The sequence below is a fragment of the Sturnus vulgaris genome, chromosome 15 (genome assembly GCF_052056855.1).
Source record: "Sturnus vulgaris isolate bStuVul1 chromosome 15, bStuVul1.hap1, whole genome shotgun sequence".
NCBI classification, from domain to species: domain Eukaryota; kingdom Metazoa; phylum Chordata; class Aves; order Passeriformes; family Sturnidae; genus Sturnus; species Sturnus vulgaris.
In genome coordinates, this window is record NC_142257.1 from 15,854,564 (window position 1) to 15,878,913 (window position 24,350).

Below are 24,350 nucleotides of genomic sequence, written 5' to 3' on the forward strand. Positions count from 1 at the left end.
TTAGCACCTTTGCTTTCAACACTAGAAGTCCAACTTTCCCAGCCTGTATGATCAAGATTTTTAAACCCATCCCAAGTGAAGGATCTATTGAATATTTGGAAAGTAAATTAAGAATGCAGTAAATTAATGAATTCTAAGCAGGGTGTTGCAGTTATAGAAGCCAAGTGGCTAAACCTCAATAAAGAGACAAAAATTTCTTCTGTTGTTCTTAGAGTGATTGTAGGGAAAAAGGAAAAAAAATTGATGGCAGAAACACAAAAATAAAAGAAAAATAGTAGAAAGTAGAAAAGTAGAATAAGTAAAAAAATATTCCATGTAAAATAATGTGTTTCTCTGCACTTTAAGACAGAGGTGTGCAGAATGTCTGTCTGCTCTGACCATAATGAAAGCTTTTTACTCAACGATATTATCTCTCATATTACAGTGAGATGGGAAATACCCCAGTAAGACTCAAAATTATTTGAATACAGTACCAAGTAGAAAGCAAAAGCCAGTTAACAGGAACCCTACACTTTTCTCAGAGGATTTCCCTGTTGGGCATCCTGTTTGCCTGCTGTAAACGCAGAGGGATGATGAGACCCCACGCACTGAGTGCAGCCTCCTTCCCTCCCGCAGGTGCACGGCAGGAACTTGCTGTCCATCGACTACGACCGCAACATCCGCACCGAGAAGATCTACGACGACCACCGCAAATTCACGCTGCGCATCATCTACGACCAGCTGGGCCGGCCCTTCCTGTGGCTGCCCAGCAGTGGCCTGGCTGCTGTCAACGTGTCCTATTTCCTCAACGGGCGCCTGGCCGGGCTGCAGCGCGGGGCCATGAGCGAGAGGACGGACATCGACAAGCAGGGCAGGATCGTGTCGCGCATGTTCGCCGACGGCAAAGTGTGGAGCTACACCTACCTGGAAAACGTAGGTGGTGTCGTGTCACCTCCTGGCACGAGCTGTGAGGACACAGAGTTCTGTTCTGGCTTCTTGATGCGTGAATCACACTCACAGACTAGCTAAGATTTGATGTGTCCCAGCTGTTAGCCATCCCTGGTCTCAAAATTCCTTAATTTTCAATTAATCAACTGAATATGACTAATTCTTAATCGGAAATATTTTGTTTGTGGTTTCTATCTTTTGATATTTTCCTGCCATAGAACAGCAATAAATTAACCCAATGTTTTGTGCTTAATTAAACCCAAAAATGTATAACTAAGCCTGACAAAATGTTCATATAGAAACAGGTAATTCGTCTCTAATTGTTACTTATTAATGGTAATGGTATGTTATTTATTAATGGTATGGTAGTGCATCTTTACTTAGCCTAATTAGCACACTTCAGTCATAAAAGTGTCTTAAATACTGCAAAACTGCATATTGTTTTCCCTTTCCCTTCTTCTTGTTCTAAGTAAACTAGAGCTGATGTTCTCTGCTTAGTTTCTCACGTTTCACAGTAACAGTTGTGAATTACAACTACTGGCAGAAAGATAAATCAAGTCATTTATCTAATTCCTCTGCATCCCCCAGCAAAAAAAAAAAAAAAGGTAAATAAAACCAAAAAGTCCTCCTACAGGGAGGACAGCTCACAGGTTGCTAACCTACACTTTCTCTGGAGCACCAGCATATTGATTTCCAAGGAGCAGATCCTCTCATCTGGCAACCTGACAATATTCCTGAGCACCTCTGTGCCCCTGGCTAATGTATCTGATTCTCTTTGTACTCATTTAACTTTAGTGCCTCTCCAGTAAACTTTTCTTCAGTTCCCTCTCTCAGGCACATGCTGATAGCTGGTAACCCTTTGTTGTTGTGTCCCCTGCAGTCGATGGTGCTGCTGCTGCAGAGTCAGCGTCAGTACATCTTCGAGTACGACTCCTCGGACCGCCTGCATGCCGTCACCATGCCCAGCGTGGCTCGGCACAGCATGTCCACTCACACCTCTGTGGGCTACATCAGGAACATCTACAACCCCCCCGAGAGCAACGCCTCCGTCATCTTTGATTACAGCGACGATGGGAGGATTCTGAAAACGTCGTTTTTAGGTACCGGCCGACAAGTCTTCTACAAGTATGGGAAGCTCTCCAAGCTGTCTGAAATTGTTTATGACAGCACTGCTGTTACTTTTGGATACGACGAAACTACAGGTGTCCTAAAAATGGTGAATTTGCAAAGCGGAGGATTTTCTTGTACGATTCGCTATCGGAAAATTGGTCCTCTTGTTGACAAACAAATCTACAGGTTCTCTGAAGAAGGAATGGTCAATGCAAGGTTTGATTATACGTATCATGACAACAGCTTCCGAATCGCAAGCATCAAACCCATCATAAGTGAGACGCCTCTTCCAGTTGACCTTTACCGTTACGATGAGATTTCTGGCAAAGTGGAGCATTTTGGCAAATTTGGAGTTATTTATTATGATATAAACCAAATTATCACCACGGCAGTTATGACGCTGAGCAAGCACTTTGACACCCACGGGCGCATTAAGGAAGTGCAGTACGAAATGTTTCGGTCCCTGATGTACTGGATGACCGTGCAGTACGACAGCATGGGAAGGGTGACCAAAAGAGAGCTCAAACTGGGTCCCTACGCCAACACGACCAAGTACACCTACGACTACGACGGAGATGGGCAACTGCAGAGCGTGGCAGTCAATGACAGGCCCACCTGGCGCTACAGCTACGACCTGAACGGGAACCTCCACCTGCTGAATCCTGGAAACAGCGTCCGACTGATGCCGCTGCGCTACGACCTCAGGGACAGGATCACACGCCTGGGTGACATCCCGTACAAGATCGATGACGACGGGTTCCTGTGGCAGCGGGGTGCAGACGTGTTTGAGTACAACTCCAAAGGGCTCCTGACAAGAGCTTACAACAAAGCAAATGGCTGGAGTGTTCAGTACCGCTACGACGGGCTGGGCCGAAGGGCTTCCTGCAAGACCAACCTGGGGCATCATCTACAGTATTTTTATGCTGATCTTCACAATCCAACAAGGGTAACTCACGTCTACAATCATTCCAACTCTGAAATTACCTCTTTGTACTACGATCTGCAAGGCCACCTCTTTGCAATGGAGAGCAGCAGTGGGGAAGAGTATTACGTGGCCTCTGATAACACAGGCACTCCATTAGCCGTGTTCAGCATCAATGGCCTCATGATCAAACAGCTCCAGTACACGGCCTATGGGGAGATCTATTATGACTCTAATCCAGATTTCCAGCTGGTCATTGGGTTCCATGGAGGCCTGTATGATCCTTTAACCAAACTCGTGCATTTTACCCAAAGGGACTATGATGTCCTGGCTGGGCGCTGGACATCTCCTGATTACACCATGTGGAAAAATATTGGCAAAGAACCCGCTCCTTTCAATCTGTACATGTTCAAGAGTAACAACCCTCTCAGCAATGAACTAGATCTAAAGAATTATGTAACAGGTGAGACTTCTTCACATTTATAATACATAACACTACAGCTTGGAAGCTGATTTGGGAAAGAAATCCAGCTTCTCCTTACGAGCCCTTTGCTCAATACTCACATCAAGTTTGGGCCATTTTCCTCTCTCAGCTATGAAAAGAACTGGATATTTCTGATTCCTTCGTACTGCTCTTCCCAGAATGAAGGGCTCTAAGTGAAAAGCCGTGATGAATTATGGAGGGAAAAAAATAAGTGTACATTTGCCTGAATATAACATTTCAGAACAGCCATAGTACTCTTCCTATTAAACTAGTAGGGTATAAAGAAGTGTTCATTCTAATTCTGTATCAAGAAAAGTGAAGTCATATATAAGTGAAGTCACTGGCAGGTTGGTTCAGAACCACAAACCAGAACTGCTCAGATCTCTTTCTTTCAGGGCTACGTTCAAAATTAACTACTGACTGAGCCCATGGGCACATTATGATTTAACACCAAGAATGGATTTAATTAGACCTCTTTTTCCCATTTAACTTTTAATATGCAAACAGTTGTTAGTCTTTAAAATTAAATCCTTGATTTTTTTAAGATTATTTCATCCTGAAAGACTAATAAATGTTATGGATTGTGTAGAGCCAAGAAACAAAAGAAGTTTTGATCACATATGTTGGAATTGGGTAAACTTGTAACCCTTTCTTAATTAGGAATAATTTATCACTTAGTAACATCACACAGTACTTGAACTAGCTGCTGGCAGTTTGTAAAAGGAAAGGTAATTAATATGTCTTCAGGAAAAGCTTTTTTTCAGAACTGAATATGCAGTATACAATAATTAGAGTAGTGATATCATTTTTTAAAAGGAGCGATCTTAATTTTAGCAGTAATTTGAATTTCAAGAAAAGTGTGCATTTCTTTCAAAGAAAATCGTAGCAAGTTTCATTAGTACATTGCAACTTAATAGTAGGTGTAACACACTACAGGCTCTAGAGGAGCTACTTTGCAATTAGGAGATAATGTGATTCGTATCTAATAGTGTGAAAATATTGGTGACTAAAATTACCCCGTTGTCCTAAATTCAACAAAAGTCCTATTTTCATCCACCACCCTTTGATTTTGGTTTTCAACATCATCTTACTGTGTTTTGCTGCATTCTGAAATTAAATTTATTTAATTTATCAATCTACTGGATGAAATCTTGTAAGATACATTGCATTCAAGGACAATGCACACCTTTCAGTCTGTAAAAAAACTTTATCTGTGGTGCAAATATTTGTTGCTGTAGGACTAAACAGATTATCTTTGACAAGAAGTGGTTATGGTGGCACCTTTGTTGTCATAGTTAAAAAAAAAAAAAATAGAACAAAAAAAACCACTAAAAGCCCTCCCCCCCAGTCCATTCTTACTGTTAATCCCTGACATTGCTTTTTTGCTGAAAACAAATTCCTGTAGCAAGTGCAGTGCTGCAAAGCACATTAGCTCAGCAAAATAGTAACCGTTTTGTACACAGGTCCTTCTCTGGTTTCTGTGGAATTAGAGCAGCTGAAGTGAATTGTTCAAGATATACCATTTTACCATAAGTAAAATTGAAGCCTTATAAGGAGCAGTAACCCTGTGCTTGAGCCTAAGATTCAGGAAAAATACAGTAGGCATTGTGTGATGGGAGATGGATACAGATACTTCATAAAGGCAGAGTATTTTATTACTTATTGTAGAGTCAGAATGGCTAAGGAAAAAAAAAACTCTTGGGGGAACAGGCTTTGCAACAGATCAGCTCACAGAAGTGGCAATGGCAGCATCAGAAGCCAGTGTAGGCCAGCGAGGAGAGATGGTCACTGGGAAAGACAGGAGAGATTTTTAAGCAAAAATGATTATGAATTCAGGGAACAGGAAATGTAAAATGGAGTCATGGACTCCTTTTTGTTAAAAGAGTTATCATTTGGATAACTAAAATACATAATTAGTTCTTAATACCTGTTGAGTGAGAATTACTGTTATTAACTTAGTTATTTAGCTTTTACAGTTAGAACGGAGGACAGAGTTTTCGTGGTTGAAACCACACTTGGAACTTTGTGAAGCTCACCTCAGAGCTGAGCTGTAACCCTCCCACACAGCTCCCACTTTCCCTGGAGGGATGGGGAGGATATTCTTGGTGCCTAAATTTAGACATCTGATTTACAAATCTAGCTTCTCACTGCATTTAATGGAGCCTCCTGAGACCTGATGACAGCTGATAGAAATAGGACATAGAAGAGAAGCCATATCTTTCCCCAAAGGACTTTGCAGATGTTTTTAGAGTGTTAACCTAATAAAATATCATTATACTATACCGTTTATAGGTTACATATAGTAGCCACATCAGAAGGTGTCAAAGATGGAACAAGCAGTGTATTCTGTAAAATGTTTGGATAATTCATGTGCTCTAATGGAGAAGAATGAAAGAGCTGGTATATCCCTGATTAATTATTTAGGGTAAATTTAACACAGTCTCTCCTGTGCCTGTTCATGGTGGATTGCTGTAGTTCTGTAAAGTTCCACAGTATAATATTAATTGTGACTTCAATTGCATTTACTTGAAATGAAGGATGTCAAAGATGGATTTCCTATTTTTTTTTTATTTCCTCTATTTGTTAAACATATGTGTTTCTTATTTAGCTGCTTTCTTTTGATTTTTAGATGTCAAGAGCTGGTTGGTGATGTTTGGATTTCAGCTTAGCAACATCATTCCTGGTTTCCCTAGAGCAAAAATGTACTTTGTGTCACCACCATACGAGCTGTCTGAGAGTCAAGCGTGTGAAAATGGACAGGTAGGCAGAAAGACTAAATTACTTTTTTGGATAAATTTGTCCCGCTCTGTGGATAGAATCACTGGCTCTTCTGCAGTTAGAGCAGAAGGCCAAGCACTTAATTCAGTGTAAAGTGAAGTGAGTATAGCTACACTTTATACTAATGAACATATGCCCTTTCTTGCCAGCCTTCGTTGTTATCATAATTACAGTGTCATTAGTTTGTCTTTTACTGAGTTATTCCTTGATTAACAAGTTGTAACTCGATTAACTTGATTAGCAATGACAAAGGGAGACTTTGTCAGGGTAATTTATCATCTGTTGTACCTTTGGTAAAACCATCCTAATAATGTGTTGCAATAAACTTGTTTTACTGGTAAAAAAGGGTTCTACTTCTCACCCTGTGAGAGGTTTTCTTACCACGATTTGTCATTTTTCTAGTTAGAGTTTTGATTTGCTACTCCACGTAACTTCAGTTACAGCATTCATTCTTATTTGTCAGGTTAAGGGTGGACAACAATATATGGGTTTAACTTTTATAATAAATTCCAACCCATTTAATAAACTTCAGAAGAGTACTAGGCTAATTCCAAAACAAAGAGTATTCTAAAATACTCAGCTAGGCTTACTTCGTCTTTGTGGTAATACAATAGAAATAATCATATAAACCTAAACACATACCACTTTCTCAGGCTTCTAAGTCATTTGAGAGTCTAAACCCCCTCTTCAGGAATTGCTTTGGTGCTTTTGGGCCCACATTTCATCTATTTTCAAAAGAGCTTATATTCATAAGCATTTTAGTTATATATACTGGATGAAATCTCTGGGAAAAAGTCTCCAAAAGTTAAATGCCACCTTTTAATACATTGATTCTGTTTGTTTTCAGCTCTGATTAAAATTGTGTTAGACTTGGGTCTTTCTTATTTTTCTTCTGGGCATTATATGATTGGCCAGAATTGAAATGTGTGGTGCATATATGCTACAGAGTGTGATGAAAAGTACTTTATTTGGTCTTACAGATGGCAAAATAATTTCCTGAATGAGTGTTTACCTGATTCTGAGCAAGATATGGATGGATGGATGGATGGATGGATGGATGGATGGATGGATGGATGGATGGATGGATGATGGATGGATAACTGAGAGTGGTCTTTTGTAGTGTAGGATTTTTCTCTGCATGCCTTTCCTTTAAAAAAACAAAGCAAAGATTGGTCTGTGAAATGAGTATGTTCAGATCTGCATCTTCTTTGGTGTTTTTTTGTTTTGTTTTGTTTTGCTTTCCCCAGCTAATTACAGGAGTGCAGCAGACGACAGAACGACACAACCAGGCTTTCATGGCTCTGGAGGGACAGGTCATATCTAAAAGATTACATGCCAAAATTAGAGAAAAAGCAGGCCACTGGTTTGCCACAAGCACTCCCATCGTGGGGAAAGGAATCATGTTTGCCGTGAAGGAAGGCCGTGTAACCACCGGTGTTTCCAGCATAGCCACAGACGACAGCAGGAAGATTGCCTCCGTCCTGAACGGCGCTCACTACCTGGAGAAAATGCACTACAGCATCGAGGGCAGGGACACACACTACTTCGTGAAGGTCGGCTCGGCCGACAGCGACCTGGTCACGCTGGCCATGACCAGCGGGAGGAAGGTCCTGGACAGCGGCATCAACGTCACCGTGTCCCAGCCCACGCTCCTCGTCAGCGGCAGGACTCGAAGGTTTACGAACGTGGAGTTTCAGTATTCCACCCTGCTGATCAACATCCGCTACGGGCTGAGCGCCGACACGCTGGACGAGGAGAAGGCCAGAGTGTTAGAGCAGGCCAGGCAGCGAGCCCTGGCCGCAGCCTGGGCCAAGGAGCAGCAGAAGGTGCGGGACGGACGCGAGGGCAGCCGCGTATGGACAGACGGAGAGAGGCAGCAGCTCCTCAACACGGGAAGGGTTCAAGGTTACGAGGGATATTATGTCCTGCCCGTGGAGCAGTACCCAGAGCTAGCAGACAGTAGCAGCAACATCCAGTTTTTAAGACAGAATGAAATGGGAAAGAGGTAACAAATTAACCTGCTGTCATCCTTTGCTGGATGAATCAGTAGTCGTAACTGTTATCTCCTCTCCTAAGGAGATGAAGACCTAAATGGGGGCACTAGGCTGAGCTACTCTGGGATAGTAAGTGGCAAAAAAGCTCATATTTTTTGAGTTAAATGCTACTGTTCAAGAGATTAAAAACCACATCCTGAAGTGGACTAAAGCCAGACTGAAAACTCTTAACCGTACAAATTTAAAAGTACCCCTGAAATATTACCCACTTGTTCTGGGTCTAAAGAGAAACAAAAAGAAGGCCTCGTATTGTATTACCTCACTCCATTCACACGTGAGCAAACTAAGAAATCCAAGTGGGCCACTTTCACTAACCAGCTGATGAAACACAGATGATTCAGACTGCTTGTTTGATAAATATCAAAGAGGTTTTCATTTAAAGCAAAATACAGATGCATTTAAAACATGACTTTGGGGTGATTTGTGTGTAGCAACTGGAGGACAAATGAAACGCAAGTGAGAGCGCACTGGAAATAGGAAAGGAAAATATATTTAAAAGTAACAAAACCACACTTGCACTCTGACCCTCCACTTGTCTAGCCTGAAGCTTAACTTATTCAAAGAGGGCAGAGTGTAAAGTTACATTCAAAATGGTGGCTATAAATCACTACAGATAAATTTCATACTCTGTTTGTCTTTGAAGATTTCCATTGTGGACAGTATAACACAGTTACAGGGTGTAGTCTGTTTAGATTCAGTAGTTTGTTGGTATCAGTTCCAGTAGAGCTGTGGGCATTGTGTTACACTATTGCAAATGGGCACCACGTCAGATCACCCTGTACATACATCAGCCAGAAGGCACAATCACTGTTTCAGATTTAAAAATTATTAGTGTGTTTGTTTGGTCGAGAAACTGAGACAATCACATTACGGTCACCACAAAAAAAAAAAAAATTTAAAAAAAAAAAAAAAAAAAAAAAAGAAAAGAAAAGAAAAAAGTCTAATAAGAACTTTGGTACAAGAACTTTTTTGTAATATACATGTATGAATTGTTCATTGAGTTTTTATATTAATTTTAATTTGCTGCTAAGCAAAGACTAGAGACAGGCAAAGATAATTTATGGCAAAGTGTTTAAATTGTTTATACATAAATAAAGTCTCTAAAACTCCTGTGAATAAGTTGTCTTCCATTGCAAAATCTTGTAAAAGCGATTCTTGTCTGGCTGTTTCTAATGCACACAGCATTTTGTATGTGGAAATGACTTCCTGTGGTTCCATGGATCCTGCAGGGGCCTGGTCCTTTGATCTCTGGGCAAGCAAAGTCCTTCACATGCATCACCCAAAAATCTACTTAGGACACAGGAGAAAGTTGGTAAATGCTTTAGAAATTCCCTCTCTGCACCCCACAACTAGCAGCCCTCAAACTGCTGTGTTTCAATTCTGGAATTAGTTTAATTGCACTGAAGTAACCTCTAAACAGTTTGAAAATGTAGTAACGTAATATTAAATAGAACATGCAAGGCCATGCTGTGAGCCAGGAAGTCTCCATGAAATCAGTCTTCTTTGGGAGATTGCTTGTTTCTGCCACATTTAAAAACGGGAGGTAAGATCAAAGACCCTCTCCTAAGCAAACAGTCGCTCCTGGTGATGATAAAAGGGAGCCATCCATCACCAGAGCCCTGCCGCTTTTATCTCATTTGAGTATGGAGCTGGGGAGCTCTACTTAATTTTGAGAACAGTTTTGCTTTTGGGGTTGCAAATGAGGTTTTTAATGATTCATGATAGCAACAGAGATGCTCGAGTTGATTAAGGGCATAAACTCACTCCAGGGCATTTTTAAAGCCGAACAGTTCAGTGCCTGTGTGGTGCAACACCTGGAGCACTCAGAAAGCACATCTAATTTTTCTGTGCAAACGAGAGACACCCCGCTCTGACCAGGAGTTACACCTACATGTGCACCCCATGGGCACCCCCAGCCCTGCTACTCATCCTCTGAAGAAGAAGTCTGGCTGCATTTTCAGATTAAGTCCTGGTTGTCCAACACTGCAGGGGTTTTTCTTTGCTGAAGGACTTCTTATTTTGTTCTTTACAGGTGAAATTTCTTAAGGAAGTGATTTTTTTAATGGGGGAATAAGACATGAAATCACAAAGTAGAGACACTTAGCATTATTGTAGTTTGTCTAGATTACCTGGCCCTGTCCTGGTAAGCTGCTTAGCTCATTTTGTGGGATAGAATTTTTCTTGCAGTTAGAGAGGGTTGAAATGAGAATCTGTTGCACAGTCCCCAATGTCCTTCATTCTGTTACCATTCTCCTAAAGCTGAAACTCTTTAGAACCGGAGATTCTGCTACTTCAAAAGGGAGCTCAGTTAAGCTAAAAGAGAAGCATCCTTTGAATATTAATGACTATCAGAGGAGACGTAACAAATTTCAGGGGATGCACTCCCTATTCGTTGCCTTTGCAAGTAACATACACCATCAGGATGTTGTTAAACAGAGTTTTGGGAGATGTTGCTAAATTCTCACCAGTGATCATTGATCCAGGGCTAGCTCTAGTTTCCAAAGCCAGTGTGCAGCTCAGCACAGGTCATATGGAAAGCCTCAGCAATGCACTTGAGCTCTTAGGCCCAGCCTACCATTGTGCTGGATGTGACCAAGGTCATTCTCAGCTCTGCCCCCATGTTCCCATACAGACCCCCAGCCTCACTCCCATCTATATGGGCTACCCAGCCTGTCCTTTTGGCAAATAAACTGCTCTGTGTCCAGTGACTTAGAGAACCTTGTGTGAGGCACCAGAGACTGGAAGAATAGCTGTATTTTTTGTAATTATGACAAAAGAGCTAAATTCTCTCATGTCTAGAAAAAACAGCTGACTGGTAGAGCCACTTCTAAAGAGTTTTTACTTAACAAATGAAGGAGATCACTGGACTGGTGTGGCCACAGTCAGCTCTCTTGTGGTACCATCTGTGTTTCCCGTTTCTTGAAGCATCTGTTTCTCTCTTTTTCTTTCCACAACCTTCCCTTTCCTCACCTCAAACTGGTATTTCCCATTCCTCTCAAAGCTCTTGCTTTTCCTCTCTTTTTCTTGCTACACTTTTCCATATGGAATAGATGCTTAACCTAAAGCACCGCTGAGGAAATATGAACTGGATTCTTCTTATGAGGGAGTAGTTAAGTGATGTCTTTAAGTGACACTGTGTCCCCAGTAGCAGTGTGACCAGGACAGAGCAAGGGCACCCATCAAAGGACCTGGCCTGAAAAGCACTCCTGGCTGTGGGAAGGCACAGAGCACGAGCTCAGGCTAGCCTAAGTATCATGAACTCCCAACTCACTTGAGTGCAAGCTGAGTTGTTTGCAGAGAGAGCAGGAATCCAAGAATAGGCTTCTGTTTGATGCTAAAACCAGATGGAAAATCATCATTAGAGTACATTTCTTTTTTTTCCTATTGGATTGCTGTAGCTGAAGGAGTTTAGTATTTATAACTTTGCATTTCAGCTTGGAAAAAGAGGTGGGTTTTTTTCCTGTTTGATTTCCTGACTTATCCCAAAGACTGGACTGGCTGTGAATGTAGGCACGTGTCTCAGCACACCCTGCTCCTCAGCACCACGAGTGTTCTGCCTCTCGAGGTGGCACCTGTGGCACTTTGGCCACATGATGGCAGTTCTGCCCACGAGACACCCAGAGGTACCAGCCTTTGCCTCCTGGCACTGCCTTGCCCACACCAGGCTTCCTGAGGGGTTGGTGTCTCTCAGAGTAAGGCACACACAGACATTCCTCCTAAAGCTGTGCCAGACCAGTGGATCCACAGTGCTCTCAAGGGAATAAATAAAGGGAAGGAAGCATTTAGGCTTTTTTCCCCCCACCCCAATTGTGTCAGTGGCTGAGACAAGAGCACACACTGGGCTCTGAGACTGCAGAGCCAGACTGAAACCTGCATGGGAGCCTGGCTCTGGCACTTCCAGTTTTCACCTTCCATCCCTGGGAAACACAGCCTCTCAGAAATTTCCTGATAGAAAGGACTGTGCCAACACTATTCTGCCTCTGTAAGCCACATCCCTGATCTTCATGTAGTCCAGGCTGATCATTGCTGAAGGAACAGAGGAGACAGGTATCCTTCACCTGCCCTGAACATGGCCATGACACTGCCTTCCAAGGCTCTTCATGTATGTTGATCATTTCCTGTTTAGGAAACCAAGAAAACCACATGAGGATTGAATGCCACTGAATAATTTGCATTAACTGCTTTGTGCTGTAATTTCTGTAAGGTTCACCCCTTTGACAACAGACTCACAACAGTTCTCAAATAAGCACTCAATAATGATAAAACATGGGAATATGTTCAAGACACAGCCTTGAGCGTACAGCCCTAAGAAACTCCAAAGGTAAAGTTTCAGTTACTGTATTGTACTGTCCTGTGTTCATCTGGTGATCTTACATAAGAACCCCACGGGAAGGTCAGTCATAAACTCAGGTGACCTTTGAACTGTGACTCAGTTCGATGTGGAGATTTTACCTTACAAATTAAAGCAGATGTAATGCATAGGTACCAGGACCTCTGCCTCTGAGCTGCCTCTGAACTTTTCTGCCAATAATAAAAGATCCTTCCCAGCCTCTTCCAGTACAGCTTTCAGCATAAAAGTTCCTTGTTTACAAGGATTGTTTAGTTTAAACAGTACTTACTGCATTTGAAACCTGTCAACTCCTCTGGAGCCAAACTCACTTTCCCACCTCTGTGGCACCAAGTCCCAAGGGCTGTGCTACAGGAGAGGGTCAGCATCCACCACAGTACAGATGCTGACACAGGTGCAAAAGATCTCTGCACATCTCTGAATTGGGAGCAAGATCTCAGAGCCACTTTCAGCCCACAGAAAACATTGAAGGAGCAGGGGCAGGTGGCTCCACTGGGCAGGGTCTGTCTCTGAAGGCTCTGCTGCTGGTTGTACTAATATACAGACACATACTGTATGCTGTAACTGCTTGGTTAGGTCAATAACAGCAGAACAATTCTGTCTCCCTCCCCCTGTATGTCTGTCATCTCCCCAATGAGCACAGCTATATGCAACATTTGAGCGTGACTAAGAGCTCTAGGAAGGCAAATAGCATTGCCAGTGTCAAAGCACCAACTCCCCTGTGTTGATAAAGCCTTTTCTGCCTCTGCCTAACCCGGCACAGCTGGAGCTGTGGTCATGAGCTGTGTCTGTCTACAGCAGCAACACCTGGCAGGTGATTACCTGAGCTGCTGGGAAGAGCAAGTGGCATTTAACAAGCAAGGTCACCGTGACTGGGTCACACAAAAGTCACCACAGAATACTTTGCAGCACTCTCACAGCAGGGCCATCATGCTCAGGAGTTAAGTTGGTAATTTTAATCTCAGCTGACTGATAGTTTACTGTGTCAGCTCACAGTCACCAAAAATAAGCAAAAACACAGACGTGGAGGCACCCGAGGTACCCAAGGTGCTCAGGTACCCGAGCCAGGCATGCAGCCAGATCACCAGCAAGAGAACAGCCGGGCAAGGAAAGCAGGAACTGGGCTCTGCCAGCCTCTCCCACACACAGTTTAGGGTCTGCCTGCCAGCACCCTGCAGGCTGCCCAGCCCTCTCCACCACCAGCCCCAGGAGCCTCTTCTAACCTGCTGAATGTGGAGTTTGCACCAGGGGCAAGAGTCAGTGCCCAGCAGATGCCCTGCACCCACCCATGTGCTCCAGTTCACCTGGAGCTCACCAAGTGCCACCAGTCCTGCCCAGGCTTCCCCACACCTCCTGCAGCAGGAATGGGGTGTTGCTCTTCAAAATACACATGTAATGTCACAGGTTAGTCTTCCCCTCATTACCTTGTTTGTTAAAATACTTGTGTAGCATCGTAGGAGGATTTAATTTTTACAGTCAGGCTACTTCTGAGCCAAGTAGGGGGACAAAAAAAAAGGCAAGTAATAAAGTAAAATGTGGTAAAAACACCACGGGAGAGAGCTGTGTGCCAACTTTCAGACAAGCAAATGAATGCAGCCAATTTATAAATCCTTAACAAATAGGATTTACAATGGAAGTGGCAGTTAAGCCATCATGAGTACAGAAGGTGGCAGGCAGTGCTCTGTAATGCTGTCCGTGCTCTGCTGCAGCAGCTCAGCAGCATTGCTATTGGAGAAATTGTATTTACAGAAGTTTTTCATCTTTAGATGACAGCTTTTGGCAGGCTTTAGTCTAATTTGGTGGTTGCATACAAAAGGAAAATCAGCCAGCAGGACTCCAGGCTGTACCACTGACTATGCTGCTAAAACCCAGGCCTTGTGATTGTGTCAAATACCTCTCTGTCCTCAAACTCCACTAGCTGCAACCATCACATAAATGAAAGTAAAATATTAAGAAACATTACTGCCATAAATCAGTAATTCAACTATCTCATTTTTAGTTGTCAGCAATAGTCACTGACTCAATAGGCTCTACTTGATAAATCAGACTTTTTCACCCGTCAGAAGTTCTCTGCAGACATAGAAACCAGATTCCTGCTTGCCTCTGACGGCTGAGTGATCTTTTAGAAAACATCACCATTTCAATGCATTGGTCTCTGCCCAGGTGAGGAAGGCAGGTTATTAAAAACCTTGGGACAAAGCACATGAGAGGAGACTTTTCACACGTAGAACAGGGCCCTTATTGAAAAGCAGGAATTGGTGTGGGTGGAGACTGCTGGAGGGCTTGGAGTCCAGTTCTTTCTTTGGTTCCAGAGTGTCCCAGGTGAGGATAACCCCATGTTAAGAACGTGTCCTGCTGAGATATTAATATCTTCAAGGTTGGCGACAGCAACCTATTCAGTGCTCAGTCAGCCTCACAGCAAAATTAGTGTTTCTTATATTTGTGAAGAACTGTCTGTATTTCTTCCTTCGCCTTTTTCTTTTGCCCTGTCACTGGACACCACTGAGACAATCTTGGCTCTCTTGTCATCACTCCTCCCTTCAGATACTCAATTATTAGATCACCCCTGAGCCTTCTCTCTGGGCTGGACAGCCTCAGCTCTCTCAGCCTCCCCCCATTTCAGATGCTCCTTCACCATCCTACAGCCCTTTGCTGGGCTCTGGGCTCTCTCCAGCAAGTCCGTGTCTGTCTGTACAGGATCACTCAGAACCAGACTCAGCAACCACGTCTCACTGGTGCTGAGCAGAGGGGAGGGATCCTCCTCAGCCTTTTGGTGATGCCCTGGCAAATCCAGCCCAAGGTGTTGCTGGCTCACTCTGCCACAAAAACATATTGCTGTCTCAGGATCAAGTCGCTGTCCCCCCAGGTCCTTTTCTGGAAAGCTTTGTTACTCCTGAGTGGCCTCCAGCTCATCCTGGTGCTTGGGTTGTTCCTCTGCAGGTGCAGGACTCTGAACTTCTCTTTGCTGATGCTCATGAGGCTCATCAGCCCCTTTCTCCAGCCTGTGCCCCTGAATGGCAGAAGACCCTCTGCTTTATCAGCTGCTCTGCTCGAACCTCCCCCGGTTTCCATGGCACTTCCAAGCCAGCAGGGAACAGCCTGGCAGTGCCATCAGCCAGCTCCCTCGGCTCTCCTGGGTGCATCCCCGCAAAGTCACAGGGATCTCCATGCTCCTTTTGTTGCTCCCTGACCTGACCCTGCTCCACCGACTCCCAGGGCACCCCACGGAGAGCCGGACCCTGTGCCCTGCCCGTGGCGGTGCAGACGTGCCACGCTGGACAGACTGCCGAGGCAGCAGGACAGACTGCCATGGCACCTGGCTCCTGTCCCAGCAGCAGCCTGCTCAAGGGAACCGCCCGGGGTCCCTCGCCCGGCCGCCTCCCACGTGGAGGGACGATGGCCCCTGTCCCTTCAGTGCCACCAGCCGCTGTCCCCACCCCGGCCGCTGGAACTGCTCCTTGGCACTGTCGGGAGGCAGAGCTGCCGCGGTGCCTCTGCTGGACCGCAGAAATCCCACCTGCGGTGCCCTGCCGTCGGTATCGCCGTGTAAGATGAGCCCCGCTCAACAGAAAAATCCCCTCTGTCAGGTTAGGAACACAAACCGTGCTGGCAAAGCCGAGTCTGTTCCGCTCCCCCTGCCCGGGGTCAGGCACACATCGGGGCCAGCGGTGCCTGTGCAGCCCCGCTCCGCGGATCCATCCCCCGCTGGTTTTGGGGGCGCACCGCGGTGGCAGCGGGGTGTTTGTGCAGCTCAGGGTGATCAGCAGTGTCAGTGCGCTGGGCACATTCCTGTCACAAGCTGCAGCCGTGCAGGAATTCCCTTCTTGCGCGCAGCGAAGGACACTTTTGTCACACTCGGTGTGATGAGCTCGGGCCATGCCGTGCCCTGAGCGTGTCCCACTGTCCCGCCCGCTGCTGCGGGACACCCGCTGGGGTGGCAGGGGACTCTTGCTCGGGCAGCCACACGTCATGCTGGCAGGAATGCGACAGTTCTCATTTTCAGGGCAGAAAGGTGGAGTGCCGTGGCTGGGGAGCTGACGTGTGACAAGAACAATCCCGCTGCTGGGAGGAGTTCTCCCTGACTTCGGAGAGCCAGTGAAGAAAAGCAATATAAACCAAACCAATTGATTTTTCTGCCAGCTGTGATCTCCATGACAGGTTGATGGAAATTTATTAAGCATTTTTTGTAAACTTTTATAACTGGGAGTGACCGTCTCGCCCCGTTACTCACTCCCATCCGCAAGGCCAGGGCTGGCAGCCGAGGGCAGACCTGTCCCTGTCCCTGTCCCTGTCCCTGTCCCTGTCCCTGTCCCTGCCCCTGCCCCTGCCCCTGCCCCTGCCCGTGCCTCTGCTGAGGAGCTCAGTGCCGGCCCCACGGCCACTCAGGAGGGCTGGGTGGCTCCTGGGTGACACCTGGGTGGCAGCTGCCAAGAGCTGCTGATGGCCCTCAGGGGACAGCCGGGCACGAACAGCTCGGGTTTCACTGGGGTGCTCTCCCAGATGGGTTAAGCAGCTCTCAATTATTGCAAGGGAGAAGATTCACAGACACACACTCAGTTCCTAGAACATGTGAAAAGGCATATCCGCCCACTCTGGAAACACAGACGGCTGAACTTCCCAGAAATGTCCAGGAATGATGGCAGTGCTTGCAATGGGCACAAAAGGGCTTAATAAAGCAACAGAGAAAAGAGTTATTTTGGGATATAAAACTACCCAAACCTGTTTTGTTCATAGGTGAAAAAAAAAATCTGAGCACCCAAAGGTCATAGTCAGGAATTTATTCCCTCGTTGCAGGCTTGTTTGCTGAAAGATAAAGATCTTTGATGCAGGTGTACAAAGTGCCAAGGATCGGGAAGGCAGCACAGAGTAAATCCGTGGCCAAGTGACGTGCTTGTGGCAGAATCACAAGAGCTGTCAGAGGTGTCCTGCGATGTATCCTGCTCTTCTGAGGCAGAGCTCAGCTGACAGAGGGTTTCCTGTCCTGTTAACTGTGCTGGCAAGGACGCTGCCCTGTGAGAGCCAGCCTTGCCCGTGCCAGGGGATGGTCTGAATATTTGCACCGGTGTAAATACTGGTGCTTGGCTTGGTAAAGCCCTGACTCAGGAGTGGCTGGGGGCTGTCCCACAGACTGCAGTACCTCACCCCGGCTCATAACAGCCCTGTGTAAGTCCCACCACCGGCGACTTGACCACCTTAAAGGTCTTATCCAGCCTCAATGAATCCATGTGATTCTATTGCATCTTGTTTCATGAAGAAACTAGTCAGGGACCTCTTACGACCCACTTTCAAGAAGATAAAACATACAGGAATCCAGCCAGCAGGTTTTCCTGGTGTCCGGGTGTACCCAGCTGCTGCACGGGTCCTGTTGAATGTCACCTTGCCACAGGGAGCTGTGACTCTTCCCATCCCTCACGTCCCTCCTGGGCCACAGTGCCCTGTGTACCAGTGGGACACTGGGCACGGTGCAGCCAACACCTGCCAGAGCAACAGAACGGCTTTGTGGATGTCAGCTGCCTTTTTTTTTTTTTTTTTTTTTTTTTTAAGGCTTCCAGCAATGGGCCTTTTAAGGAGTACTTTGAAAGAAAACAATGAAACAGCCTTGCCAATGTTTACAGAAAATCCCTTTCATGTTGGTACTGGAAAGTACAGCAGGTTGTGTGCGCTCTTCCTTGCCTCTTGGGCACCTCTGCTCTTCCTGCTGGGCTGGAAAAAAGCAGGAAAGTTTCAGGCTACTTCCACAACGTTCCATTGCTCCAAACACGGTTTTTTACCATTCTAAAAAATAAAATTCCATTTGGAAAGAGAAAAATATTGACATAAATTTGGGGATGGGCAGGATAGGGAAGAGGCTTTATAAAATGGTAAAGGAGCTCTCCACAGAAATTATACTGTGTTTCTAGTTGAAAAATACAAGAGGTTTTAAATACTGAATTTAAACCCATTTTTTCCTCATATTTCCGTTCAGATATCTGAAGGTGTTGGCTAAGAGACCAATATTGTGCCTCAGCCACTTTTCACCTTTGAGTTTTTGTTATTTGCACTCAATTAAGAATAGAGCTTCAAGTGTCGAGTACAAAATTAGAGACTGTTGATTGTATTAGGAAAAAAGAAACCCTAGTATCAAGCAACCAGCTCTTCTAAAACAGACCACCAGCAGATTAAGGCAGCTCCTGTTACTGAGAAGTTTGTAACCAGCCTGTTGTAGACTGGTGGGATTGGGAGGGCAAAAAAAATTAGTTTTCTGCAGACTTTGTTCTCTGCTCTGTTCCTCTTTTTCACATAGGTAAGAGCTTACCTACAAACCAAACCCTTCTCTTCTCTACTCATAAGAAAACAATCACCTGTTTGTTTATTGTTTTACAGTTCAAACAGACTCTGATAACGCTGAATTCTTTTGTTGTGAGTGTAAGTGGTAAAAGGGAGTAAGTTACCATATGCACATTCCTGATTACATTTATAAATTCATATGGTTCAATGACAGATTGGGGTTTTTTTCTGAGTTAATAAGAGGAGTGGACAAATAAAATTTTTCGACTTGAGTCAGAACTACCCGCAAATATTTTCGGAGGTATTTATTTCAAAAGCAATTACGTTTAAAAAAAATTACACAATTACTTTCTTTCTAAATAGAGTTCATGTCATCTGGAAAAGGAAGGGTATTCGGTCAGCTTCTTTACATACACCCTTTTGCTATATGCTCTACATACGCTCTGAAATTTGGGAAAAAAGACTTTAAAATAAACATGCCTTTTGTAAGTATCTCTGTGCTGGAACATAAGACCACAAATACAGGACTATGAAAATACACAATAATTTGTTGTCACTTTGCTGTTTACTTCTTTTCTTGTAATATTTGAAAACATCGGTTGCTGCTGATTTTTTCCTATTGCCAAATTTCCCCTTTTGAAATGTCTTGAGAAGTTTGCTGAGCATTTGACAAAGAGAGAAACACCATTATCCACGAAATTAAAAGCAGAAAAGAGAAAATAACAGCCACAGAGAGTGGCCCAGGGCTCCCGGTGCTCCCGGAATCTGCTTGCTGGAGCGGCAGCGCTTCCAGGGCTCCCAGTCCTCCAGGCCGAAAGAAACCACAAGCCCCACTTAGACTTGTGGACAGAAACAATGTTTATCCCTTTAGTTTTCATTTATTATTAATTTTAAAGCCTTGTGTAGAGTGCTGTTCCTAAAAGCAACTTATTTAGTACCCCACACAAAGTCTGGCTTCAGATAAAATGGGGTTAAACCAGGCTATTTCCCAAATGCCTCACTTTCAGTTTTACTTGTCTTCATTTTCTTCCCTGCTCAACCACTTCATCAGCCAACTGCTCCAACATTCTGCTTCGGCCTCCAGAGAATTAGCAGTTCTGACTCCCAGCAGGCTGTCAGAAAAAAAAAAAAAATCCCACAAAATCTGGCACAAAAGTGAGATGTTATTTCTAATTGTCTTTTTCACTTTTACTTTTCCTCTCCAGCCCTTCGAGGCTCGCCTCTTCCCATCCTCCAGCTTCCTTTTCCACCCCTGCGCTTGGCAGGGATCCCCGCTCCATTCTGCCGTTTCAATAGCTGCAGCTCTACACAGCTCCTTGCTCTCCCCCGGCCCCGGGCAGCAGGGGGCCGGTGTTGGCTGGTGCTCGCCAGGGAAAGTGCCACCTCGCACAGAGCTGCCCTCATGCCACGCTGGCATGTCACCCGCCCCAGCTCACGGCCCCATCGCGTGCCACCGCACGAGCTCTCATTGTCACAGTTTGTCACGGGCCGTCTGCTCCAGCCGAAATGACGGAAGAGCGGGCACAGGAGGCTGCGGAGGGCACGTCCTCACAGCTGCTTCACGGCAGCTGAGCCGGAGCCACGCTCAGGTACCGGCAGCGGCTGCTCGGGACGGGTCCGTGCCCGCGGGGTGGGCACCATCACCCTGCCTGCGGCGTGTGGCTGTACCGGGGGCTGTCTGTGCTCCCCTAACTACTTTATAACCCGGCTTCCCCACAGTCCGAAGCGTATCCTCGGTACAGCTGCCACGAGTTTTCCCTCTGGAACCCACAGAATGCAATCCCTGTCACCCCCGTGGGCTGCTCCGATGGCTCCTGGCTCTCCGCCCACCGCGGCTGAGCCGGGTCCCCCCCGAGGGCAGGGCACCCGGGGCACGGCCACCTCCTGGCCCAGCGGCGTCCGAGCTGCTGTGCTGGTCCGTGCGACGCCAGCACCGAGCCGCCCCGACCCGCTCCCTGCCACCCGCTCCGTGCCCTCGGCGCTTCCCCTCAGAGGGGCCGAGCAGGGCCGCGCTTCTGGCGGCTGTGCCCGGCCCTGGCCCGGTGCTCCGGCCCCGCGGGGTCCCCGAGCCCCAGCACTGGCACCTTCCCGCGCCCGGCCCCGCCGCCATGGGGCGCTCGGGGGCGCGCAGCCCGCGGGACCCGCGCGGGGCCGGGAGCGTGCCTGTGGGTGTGGCCGTGGGTGCGGTCGGGGGCGGGGCCTGGGGCGGGGGCGGGGCCACCGAGGGACTCACGGTGCGGCCGCCGGCGGAGCAGGAAATGGAGGCGTGAGCGGGCGGAGCGGCCGGGGCTCCGCGCCCAGCGCTGACCGCGGGCTCGCCGCCGCCACCGCCCTCCCGCACCGCCCCGGCCCGCCCCCGCCGCGGGGCCGGCACGTGAGGCTGCCCGGCGGCGGCGCCTCCCAGCGCGGCTGGGCCGGCGCGGCCCCCGCAGCGCTGCGAGCCGCCCGCGGGAGGGGAGCCCCGGCGCGGCCCCCGGAGCGCAGCGCGGCGGTGCATGGGGCGGCGGGGACCATGCCGCGGAAGGAGCTGCCGCTGCCCGAGGGCTGGGAGGAGGCGCGGGACTACGACGGGAAGGTGTATTACATCGACCACGGCAGCCGCACCACCAGCTGGGTCGACCCCCGCGACAGGTGGGCGGCGGCGGGCGGGGACCCCGCGGTCGCGGTGTGCGCGCAGAGCCCGGCGCGGCTCCCCAAGAGCCCGGCCGGTACCTGCGGCCATCCCCCGGCTCTGCTCGGGCTCCGCCGCACGGGAGGGCAGGGCGGGACGGTGGTGGCGTTACCTGCGGGCCTGGCCGGGCAGTGGAGGGGAGGGATGGAGGGGCTCGGCGAGTTGCGCTGCTGCCGTTCTGGTCTCTCTCCTTGGCCGGCCCCAGCCGTGCCGCGGTCCCGCAGCGCACGCTGCTCCGCGGCTGCGATCGGCGCGGCCATGCGGCCCTTGCGGGGCTGGGAGCCTGCCCGGGGCACGCCAGGGCAGCAGCGGTGGCTCGCTGCGGTGGCTCGGGGCACGCTGGGCTCGCAGAGGTGTCGGCGGGCCCTGTCCTGCATCGTGGCCCACCTCTCCGAGCAGCTACGTGGCCTTAGCGAGTTTGGCCATCGCGGAGGACGCTGACTTCGGGGTGTGTTTCTCATCGCCCCTCTTTGCCGCCTTCTTCCCTGCGGCATCCCCTTGCTCCTGCTTGCTCTGAGTAGTTCTTGTCTTGCGTCGCTTACTTAGAAAAGTAAGATAAATAGAAAACAGGGTGCTGCTCAAGACCGAGGTCATTTCCAAGCAACACTGTTCTAGCATGTTGTATTTCCATGCTTGAGGCAGTCATGGTGAGCCGAAGCACGGGAGCTTGAACGTGCAGGAAGCTCAACTACTGGATCACCATTGAAATTAGAAGTTTTTAAATTTCTCGTTTAATGCTCTGTTAGCTGAAGTTCCCAAGAACAGGAACTCAAAAATCCATCCTAGTGAGTTGGAAATTCCAACAATCTGAACTATGCAGTTTGTCGTTGATAAATTTCACATACTTCCCCTACTGACAGTGAGTGTTTTCCTTGTTGTGGGGCAGAAAGTGCGATTTCTGAATTTATGTTCCTTTCTTCCCCTTGCTTCAGCGATCAGTTCATTGAAGGGGCTTCCATTCGTGGTGGGATGTCAGGACTTTGCCTCCGCTCTGTTTACTTAGATGGGTTTTTTGTTAAGCATGGAGGTGAATGATTGTCCAGTTTTACAAGATTTCAAGGAGTGTTCTGCATTCCAGGAATAATCCTTGTGTGTACTGTACAAATGTAAATTGCTGCCAGCCAGGGCTTTGGAACTCCTCTTGGGGTTCAGTTTTAGGAATGTGATTGAGAAGGGCCAGTAACGGAGTTGTTCCAAGGTGTTTCTTTAACCTTCATAAAAGTCGATGGAAGTTTAAATTAGGAATGCTTTCCTGGCATCCTTGTTTTGTTCAGAGAATGAAGACAAGTGAGAAATCTAATAGGCCTAATGAAGGCTTATAAAAATTCCTGTGTGTCCTTGGTTAGTGATTCAAGAATGACAGAAATGACTAAACGGGTGCTTTATTTAGCCATGTGTATTGAGCTGTCACAGAATCATTACCTGCTCACCACTGCCGGAGGAGAATAATCAAACACATTCTGATAACTCCTATCACATGACATTTGTTGTGCACATAGAAATACACCTGAATACATGTGGCCCTGACGAGCTTTGCATCTGAGTCATCTTCCAGTAGTGCTACCAAGGAAACAACTGCTTTGGACTACCCCTGAAAATCCACGAGGTTTTGAAGAGTCTATTGGTCCACAGTAGAACAATTATGTGACACAATACTTACCCATCATCTGGTGGACTGTGAACTTTTATGAGCTGAAATTCTCCTCTGCCATACAGGAAAGAAGTTTCTCTTCCAAGTAATTACCGCTGTCTGTGAAAACCAGTTGATGGGGGATTTCTCATCAGCTCAGGTCATAGGATGCCTGCTCCCAGCAGGGGAGTGAGCTTGGATTTACACACTGAGCATTGAACTTTATCACTGTATTTTAAAGTTTAAATATTTGAAAGGTTAGCCTTTTACAAGTCATATTTAAAATTGCTGCAGCTGAGATGTTGGTTTGTGAATTTGCTACAGTGTTCTGTGTGCTGTGCTTACACATTCTGTCTGTAACCCAGCAAAAATCAATAGATGTTGGGTAACATAGCTGTAGAAATGCAAGTTTGAGGAATGTGGAGTCAGGGCTCACTCTGAACCCGGTGTCAGTGGAGACCTTTGTAAACCTGATCAGCGAGTAGCAACTGCTAGTGAAAGATAGAACACAGATTTTTAAACCTTCCCTAAATCTTTCATTCTAGCTTAATTTAGTGGAAATAAACATGAGCAGGGATACCAGCTAGCTTCAGGCCATGGGCTAGCCCATTGTTTTGTGACAGCAGGTTCGCAGTCCTGCTGAGGTTGGTTGAACAGGCTGCCAGGGAAGCAGACCTGCTGTGGGGCACATGGGGGGTCTGCAGCAGGGAAGGGGAGGCAGGGGTGAAAGCTGGGACCTCAGCTGGCCTTGGGCTGTGAAATCAGAAGTTGGGCTGGTGCTTTTCCAGTTCTTTTTTAACACATGACTCTAGTCCTGCTGATGGTGAGAGGGGCTGTTAGACTTTGCCAGGAGGAGGTCCTGGCACCTGGTGGCATCTCTCTGTCCTGTAGAGCTGACCCGAGTGATGCTCAGGTGCCTGGGGCCTTGGCTGAAGCAGCTGCATGTCAGAGCACTTTCACCTTGTGCCTTTCAAGACTCTGGGTAGTCCTGAGAAACCTGTGGATGTTAGAGCATTTTGGGAAATCATCTAAGATTAAATAATCTGAAGAATTTTGTGATTTAACTGTTGCTGTTCCTATGGTATGGTGTAACAGAAAAGAATCAAAGTACTTCGCATTAGAGGAATTTCAGGTTAAAAAGCTCTAAGGCAATTCTTCT

At 46.9% G+C, this 24,350-nt stretch overlaps 2 protein-coding genes across 4 annotated transcripts in view; both read left to right on the forward strand.

The window, feature by feature from the left end:
• Nucleotides 1-9,394, forward strand: part of TENM2 (teneurin transmembrane protein 2) — a 617,267-nt gene extending 607,873 nt beyond the window's left edge. For all 3 annotated transcript variants that reach the window (XM_088173828.1, XM_088173829.1, XM_088173830.1), the window contains 4 exons: nt 616-912; nt 1,808-3,422; nt 6,073-6,203; nt 7,469-9,394. In XM_088173828.1, coding sequence (XP_088029954.1) covers nt 616-912; nt 1,808-3,422; nt 6,073-6,203; nt 7,469-8,230 — 2,805 coding nt within the window. In that variant the 3' untranslated portion in view covers nt 8,231-9,394. The remainder of the gene's footprint in view (nt 1-615; nt 913-1,807; nt 3,423-6,072; nt 6,204-7,468) is intronic.
• An 11,913-nt stretch (nt 9,395-21,307) lies between these two features.
• The window catches only part of WWC1 (WW and C2 domain containing 1), a 66,713-nt gene continuing 63,670 nt past the window's right edge, over nt 21,308-24,350 (forward strand). The window contains exon 1 of the mRNA XM_014877347.2: nt 21,308-21,521. Within this exon, the coding sequence (XP_014732833.2) occupies nt 21,403-21,521 (119 nt within the window). The 5' untranslated portion in view covers nt 21,308-21,402. The remainder of the gene's footprint in view (nt 21,522-24,350) is intronic.